The following is an 8,414-nucleotide window of genomic DNA, read 5'->3' on the forward strand; positions in this document are numbered from 1 at the left end:
TCTCTAGATTTGTTTATTGTAGAGAGAGAAAGAGCGTGTTTGGTTTAGCCGTCCCGTTTGTTTTCCTCGTCGTCGTCACCTCTTCAAAGATAGGGAAATAAAAAAGCGAAACTTTGAAGAAAAAGGTGGAATTCGCCACTGTTGGGGGAAAATGTTTCAATCGATCGGAGCTAGGGCTTTGTTCACAATGAAGATTCAAAATGCCCATTTCTGAGAATTCCAGCTCCGCTCTCATTGCCAAGCTTCGGAATTTAGGGGTTTTTTCGCATAAATGGACGTCGATTCCGCTATGCCCGGCGAGCCCGATCAGGATCCGTCGGCGGACTCCACCACTGCTAATACGGTTGCGCTTCTGTCCAACGAATCTCAATCCTCGTCGCCGCAGCTGCAGCAGGAACAGAGCAATAATAGTACTAGCGGGGCGATTGTGGGCGGACCACGCTGCGCACCGACCTATACTGTGGTGAACGCGATAATTGAGAAGAAGGAGGATGGTCCAGGCCCGCGATGTGGTCACACGCTGACAGCGGTGCCGGCGGTTGGGGAGGAGGGGAGTCCTGGGTATATTGGGCCGAGGTTAATTCTTTTCGGAGGGGCAACGGCGCTCGAAGGCAATTCAGCTGCATCGGGAACTCCTTCTTCCGCGGGAAGCGCTGGAATCCGTATGTTCTCGTATATCTTTTAAAATTCATAATGCCTGAGATTTTAAGGATCTTATTCACCTCCCAAGTCTTGTTTTGCTATATTTGAGTTCCCTCCTCTTGATCATCAAGTTACCTTCAGTTGACAACAATGCCGTTTGTGCTTCCTTTTAAAGTTTAAGAAACAAAGATTTGCATGAGACTTGTATCTTGATATTCTCGAGTAATTTCTTGCAATCTTTTATGCTGAATCAATTGGTGGTACAGATTGAAAGGTGAATGATTTTTTGGTACTATGAAGAACTTATAGTTTTTGGTGCTATTATCTCGGGATCTGCGATACTCATGAGATGAGATTATAATGTCACCTGCTTTGCAATTTATCTTCCATGTTACTTGCTGAAATTTATTCGAGGGTTCTAAGCATGTAGTTGGTAGAAGAATTTGCTAATTAAGATTTAAAACGAGTTCTATACTAATATAAATGACAAGGAATCGATGAAGGCCCCCTTTTAACATTTTTTAGTGCCTATAGCAGTTAAAGATAGATTTTCATACTGAAAATGGGAAATATATCACTAGATGATCTTAATCATACAGCTACAAATTCCAATATGGAAAACATGTAATTGCAGGGTTGGCTGGGGCTACGGCCGACGTGCATTGCTATGATGTATTGGCAAATAAGTGGTCTTGGTAAGTTAAGATAACCTTGTTCGTATGGTCTGGTTGTTGGTCCATTAAGTTTTCACTTTTCGTTGATGAGGCAGACTTTTATATTGCAGTGTTACCCCAATTGGGGAACCACCCACACCTAGGGCAGCTCATGTTGCCACTGCTGTAGGTACGATGGTTGTTATTCAGGTTTGTTGCTAGATGCAATGTTTTTTTGTGCAAGTTGCATAGTTATCTTTCTATGTTTGGACGATAAAATGAATTGTTACTCTTATCTTTCATAGGGTGGGATTGGTCCTGCTGGTTTATCGGCCGAAGATCTTCATGTTCTGGACCTTACACAGCAACGACCGAGATGGCATAGGTAGGCTTTTATGTAAGAGTTGAATGCATTGTTGTATAGTTTGCTCCAACTACTGAAGTGATTACTCTCTAAAAAACCCTTTTAACTTCATTGTTGTTCTTATCACTGAGCTAGCATCTTAATTTCTTTAGGGTTGTGGTGCATGGTCCTGGCCCAGGGCCACGGTATGGGCATGTAATGGCTTTGGTAGGTCAGCGGTATTTAATGTCAATTGGTGGAAATGATGGTTTGTCTTCTTAAATTACTTTTCCCTTTCTATATTTGACATTTGTTGGTTAATAAATTGACAGTTCAATTTTTTTGGTAGGGAAGCGGCCTTTAGCTGATGTATGGGCATTGGACACTGCTGCAAAGCCATATGAATGGAGGAAACTAGAGCCCGAGGGTGAAGGGCCACCTCCATGCATGTGAGTTTGTGCAACTTTCTTAATAACCTTGTGGTACTATTGGATGACTTTCATTTTGGCCTCAAATTACTTGTTAAACTTGAGAATGTAAAATCTTTGTCTTCTATAACCTAGAAACTATAATTATCCTCTGCAAAATTTGCAGAAATAATGGAACTCAAAAGTATTTTTGAACGCAAATATACTTATCAATGAACATAAATTAGAGAATGTGTTAATAACGATAATCGACTAAGTATTTTTTATTTAAACAAATTGATTTTATTTCTAATTTTTATAGTTGTTGAATCCTACCACCTCATTTCTATCCAATTTCAAAATATTCTGTATTGGTCTTAAATAACCCTCGTAAGTAGGTTAAATAAATAGATAAAACATAAATCGTGCTGTATTTTCTTAATTTTACAAGTAAAGGTATATAAATAAGCAATAACAAGAAAGGGAGAGTATGGCCAGCTTAGAGTTAATGGGAATTTAGAGGTATTTTTTTTATGAAATAAAGTAAAGATCTTAGGTTGTGCTAACATGGCCCAACTTCCCAGGTACGCAACTGCAAGTGCACGCTCTGATGGTCTTCTTCTGCTTTGTGGTGGAAGGGATGCGAATAGTGTTGTAAGTCTGTCATGCAAGCATTTATGATGTTGACGTTGCTTGAGTCCTCTGCTGGCAATTGGCATTCTCTTCAATATTCATGGGTAAAACTTCCATTTGCTCTCTCTGTTTGACTGTTTTCCTCCAAATGACATAATTCACAGCCACTAGCTAGTGCATATGGGCTTGCTAAACACAGAGATGGTAGGTGGGAATGGGCCATTGCACCTGGTGTCTCACCATCACCAAGGTATCAACATGCTGCGGTAAGTTATTCATTAGCCTCTCACTAAGTATCGGCCGCTATAATAACTACTCCCTCCGTCCCATAAAAGTTGAGACAAAACTTTTGGGCACGGAGGTTAAGAATTTAAATTAAACAAATAGGAGAGAATCGAGAGATGAAGAAAGTAGGAAAGATAAGAGAGAGTAAAGTAAATGATGGAATAAAAAAAGAGTGATTAGATGTTGTCTTTTCTTAAAAAAGGAAATGACTCAACTTTGTTGGGACGGACTAAAAAGGAATACGGCTCAACTTTTTTGGGACGGAGGGAGTATTAGTTTAGTTGCATAAAACAAAGACAGCTATTGTAAAATATAATGGTTTATGTTACTTATTCAGGTTTTCGTTAATGCACGCCTTCATGTATCTGGAGGGGCACTTGGTGGTGGACGCATGGTAGAGGACTCCTCAAGTGTTGCTGGTACTGTTCATTTGGTCATATAGTATGTGACTATCCATATTTACATATACTAAATGATTGGGATTGGCATCAATTTGTATTTTGTGTAGTTTTGGATACCGCAGCTGGAGTTTGGTGCGATACAAAGTCTGTTGTCACAACACCAAGAACAGGTCGATACAGTGCTGATGCTGCTGGAGGAGATGCAGCAGTTGAATTAACAAGGCGTTGTAGGCATGCTGCTGCTGCTGTTGGTGACTTGATATTCATTTATGGTGGTCTACGTGGTGGTGAGACATGATACATTTACCTGATAAAAATCTACTCCCTCCGTCCCATAAAAATATGGGCAATGGGTATGGCACGGGAATTAAGATAAAATTGGTAAAGTAAGAGAGAGGAGAATTGTAGTTAAAGTAGTGTTAGTGGATAGTGGGACCTACATTATTAAATTGATATACCTTTTTAAAAATGGAATGCACATATTTTTGTGGGATGGATGAAAATGGAAAATGCACATTATTTTATGGGACGGAGGAAGTATTAGTTAAAGGCTTAAATTTACAATGATAATTATAGATCTTAATTTGTATCTCTGGTCCCTTCAGGTATAGTGGTTTTTGAATTCTGCATTGAGGTATCTATAGCTTGTACTTGTCTACAATGTTGGAATGGATGTGTTTAGGTCTTAAAAGGCGATCGGAAGCTTTTACCACTTTTGTCCTCAAAGTGTACATCTTTGTTGCATTGTGACAATCTCTGCTGTTACTGTTAATAAACCCAGGCTGTGTTAACTATTGAAAAACAATGATGTAGGGGTGCTTCTTGATGATTTGCTTGTTGCTGAAGATCTGGCTGCTGCTGAAACGACTACTGCAGCTTCTCATGCTGCAGCTGCGGCATCCCATTTGCAGCAAGGGAGTTCACAAGGCACATATGGATATAATGATGATAGAACAAGGGTTCCTCTAACTGAATCTGCCGCTGATGGGGCTGTTGTTGTTGGAAGTCCTGTTGCCCCTCCTGTCAATGGTGATATCTATACAGATATAAGCACAGAGAATGCGATGCTACAGGGTTCTCGGTTAGCTGTTATCTTTAACCATACTGTCTATCTATCTGATTAGTTTGCTATGTCTGTTGCCTCAAGTTCTGGTGTTTTGTGCACAGACAACTAAGTAAAGGTGTCGAGTACTTGGTTGAAGCTGCTGCAGCTGAAGCTGAGGCTATAAGTGCCACATTAAAAGCTGCTAAAGCTCGACAAGTTAATGGAGAAGTTGAGCTGCCAGACAGAGATCGTGGGGCTGAGGCAACACCAAGTGGAAAACAAACTACATTGATTAAACCCGACTCTGCAATGTCAAATAATTCTATCCCAGCTGGAGTTCGACTTCATCATCGTGCTGTCAGTATCAGGACAAGATATATAGTACATAACCGTTGTTAAATGTTTTATTTACACAGATTACATGTGCAGGTGGTTGTAGCTGCAGAGACTGGTGGTGCCTTAGGTGGTATGGTTAGACAACTGTCAATTGATCAGTTTGAAAATGAAGGCAGACGGGTCAGCTATGGAACTCCAGAAAGTGCAACAGCAGCTAGGAAACTTTTAGATCGACAAATGTCAATTAATAGTGTACCTAAGAAGGTAATGTTTCTCCTCTAAAGATTTCAATTATGTTGACACCAGAGTAATCAAGAGAACGGCTAATAAGTAGAGGTGTAGATTGGAGTTCAAATGGCTAAGTGTTGTTTGTTTCCCTTTAATTTGATTTAAGTTGTCTTGTAGCTGAAGTTGTTAAGCAATCATGTTGTGATAGTGGCAATTAAGTTAGTCATATTTTTCCTCTTTCCTGTCCATACCGTCAAAGTCCAATTCATTAATATAAACTTAAAATCAAAATTTTTAGCCTAGTCAACTAGTTGACACAACTAACTTGGGAGATATGTTGTTAAGGTCTCTCCCTATTTTTCAAATTTTCATCACAGCCCCTAAATGTGTCTCAGGTTATTGCTCATCTTTTGAAACCTCGTGGGTGGAAGCCTCCAGTTCGAAGACAATTTTTCTTGGACTGTAATGAGATTGCTGATCTTTGTGATAGTGCTGAGAGAATATTTGCAAGTGAACCAAGTGTGCTACAGCTGAGGGCTCCTATTAAGATATTTGGTGATTTGCACGGTCAATTTGGAGATCTTATGAGGCTTTTTGATGAATATGGATCTCCTTCTACTGCAGGAGACATCTCGTGAGTTTTCAAATCACCTTATCTTCCTGCATGCTATGGTCATTGGTCCATTTATGTTTGGGTAGGTTCTGTTTATACATATTATTTTCAAGGGTAGATGCATCTTGAACTCCCATTGTATGCATCTTGAACTCCCAGTGTCCACTACACTTAAATCCCTTGTACTCCTAGGCACTGGAATTCATGCGGAGAACTCTGGGTAGCTGAACCAATCGTGTCTTTTTTTTTGCCATTAAAGTTTGTTGCTATGACAACTGATGTGTGGATGCATGTCAGATATATTGATTATCTCTTCTTGGGGCTATGACATTGAACTGATGTGTGAATGCATGTCAGATATATTGATTATCTCTTCTTGGGGGACTATGTTGATCGTGGCCAGCATAGCTTGGAAACCATTACCCTTCTCCTCGCTTTAAAGGTATTTGCTTATCTTTTGAACATTGCTGACTTTTTTCCTAGTTGTTTTGTAAGATTTTTAAACCATAATTTGCTGCATCACTCTGAAGCTATCTGGCGATGATTGATTTTTAATTTCACAATGTTTTTTCTTAACGAATTTGCAGGTTGAATATCAACATCAAGTACATTTAATCCGCGGCAATCATGAGGCTGCTGATATCAATGCCCTTTTTGGTTTTCGGATCGAGTGCATTGAGCGTATGGTAAATACAAAAATTGTGTAAATGACCCGTTATTTGGATGAAGTATGGGACTTATGAAGCTTCATGTATAGGGTGAGAGAGATGGAATATGGGCATGGCATCGGATAAACAGATTGTTTAATTGGCTTCCTCTGGCCGCATTAATTGAGAAAAAGATTGTCTGCATGCATGGTGGTATTGGGAGATCTATAAACCATATCGAACAGATTGAGAATATTCAACGTCCAATTCCTATGGAAGCAGGGTCAATTGTTCTTATGGACTTATTGTGGTCAGTTCGTGTTATTTTTTCTCCCATTACTCTTATTGTTTCAATTGCTGTATCTTGATCTGAATATTTTCTTTATAGGTCCGATCCCACTGAAAATGACAGTGTAGAAGGTCTGCGGCCAAATGCAAGAGGTCCTGGATTAGTGACATTTGGGGTTGTTTTCCTTCCTCTCTCATATTCTAAATATCTATCTCTATATGATCCAAAACTTCATGAGGCAATTTACATTTATACTTTGTGGGATCTAAATGTTGGTCATGGGTTATGAAACCCTACTTACTGCTATGGATGCCATGCTTCTTCTTACTTTCAATTGTTATGGTTCATTCAAGCTACTCCCTCCGTCCGCCATTAGGAGTCCCGGTCACTTTTGCGCACTCATTTTATAAAAATGATAATAAATAGTTAAAGTGGAGAAATGGTAAAGTACAAGAGGGAATAATGATAAGAAGACTCTTGTCAACATTATTCTCTCTCTTATTTAACCATTTCTCCACTTTAATTATTTATTATCATTTTTACAAAACGGGTGCGCAAAAGTGACCGGGACTACTAATGGCGGACGGAGGGAGTATCATTTTATGCATAAACATAGTTGCGGGATTTTTGATCCCTAATTCATTATACTCATAGAGGAGAATCATTTTTACATTCTATGTTTGTGCCTGATCATTTATCTCAACTGATGCAGCCTGATCGTGTCATGGAATTCTGTAACAACAATGATCTTCAGTTGATAGTCCGAGCACATGAATGTGTAATGGACGGCTTTGAAAGATTTGCTCAGGGACACTTAATTACTCTTTTTTCTGCAACAAACTACTGTGGTATGTCCAACCTTTTTAAGATTACCAATGATGGTTAGTTAATATTTCCAGCATCATGTTACTGGTTCATCATTTGAAGGTTGATTTTAGTTTCTTATTTAATTTCTGTAGGTACTGCGAATAATGCTGGTGCTATCTTGGTTTTGGGTAGAGATTTAGTAGTTGTGCCTAAACTCATTCATCCGTTGCCCCCTGCAATTTCATCTCCTGAAACATCTCCAGAACGTCATGTAGAAGACACGTGGATGCAGGTGCTACATTTATGTAAAACCATAGTCTTTGTATATAATTATCTAGTATGTGGTCAGACTGGTCATATTTCTTCCCTGATATCATTCATTTCTGTTTTTCCTCCAATCGTTGGATCCCATTCAGGAGCTAAATGCTAACCGACCACCTACGCCTACTAGAGGCCGACCTCAAGTCACTAATGATCGAGGTTCTCTTGCTTGGATTTAGAATATAATCCCAGATAACTGTCTACGACATCTTCTGGCCTTATGCTAACTCCCGGGCTTTCCAGCCATGTGTACATAGCATGATACCATCAGGAGAATTATGCAAAGAGGTATGCTTATATGTACTGTGCACATTCCTCTTTGTGGCTTCAAGGCCTTGAGATCCCGATATGTTTCATACGGTTGAGGAGCACTCTGAGGAAAAGGCGACGAGATCAAGCGAGAAATGTGTATACTTTTGCATTTTTTGAGATGTCTTCTGTACATGAGAGATCAAAGTAGTCAGTACTGTCATTTCTTTGTTGGGTGGGCAGGTTACGGCATTCATCATTAGTTCTTATATTTCTCTCTTGTTTCTTAGGTTAGGTGTATCATTTTAGTCTTCTTCTATTTTAAGAGGGGGTGAGGTTTGTATACGTGGTTGGTGGGATATCTCTTGGTCATTCATGTATAATAATAGAGTGAGGGTGTTGCCTTGTATAATTAGTGTCTACTTTTCCTATAATGTTTCCTTTTACAATTCTTGTTTGGAATAGCGATATATCTTTTTTGAGTATTGGCCATATATAATTATGCCATTTCCCAA

The 8,414-nt window shown here is 39.3% G+C and overlaps 1 protein-coding gene across 1 annotated transcript; it reads left to right on the top strand.

Annotated features, from left to right (window-relative positions):
* Positions 1-8,414, top strand: LOC125221884 (serine/threonine-protein phosphatase BSL3). Its single transcript, XM_048124196.2, has 21 exons — positions 1-662; positions 1,277-1,337; positions 1,427-1,505; positions 1,601-1,680; positions 1,812-1,906; positions 1,988-2,087; positions 2,630-2,699; positions 2,843-2,944; positions 3,301-3,382; positions 3,472-3,651; positions 4,178-4,445; positions 4,532-4,766; positions 4,839-5,009; positions 5,369-5,607; positions 5,944-6,028; positions 6,174-6,272; positions 6,344-6,543; positions 6,622-6,697; positions 7,235-7,370; positions 7,482-7,621; positions 7,746-8,414. The coding sequence occupies exons 1-21, from the start codon at positions 272-274 to the stop codon at positions 7,827-7,829; spliced, it is 2,973 nt and encodes a 990-aa protein (XP_047980153.1). The 5' UTR covers positions 1-271; the 3' UTR covers positions 7,830-8,414.

Source organism: Salvia hispanica, chromosome 1 (genome assembly GCF_029641045.1).
Source record: "Salvia hispanica isolate PSC_SH4W2 chromosome 1, Shi_PSC_v1, whole genome shotgun sequence".
Classification (NCBI taxonomy): domain Eukaryota; kingdom Viridiplantae; phylum Streptophyta; class Magnoliopsida; order Lamiales; family Lamiaceae; genus Salvia; species Salvia hispanica.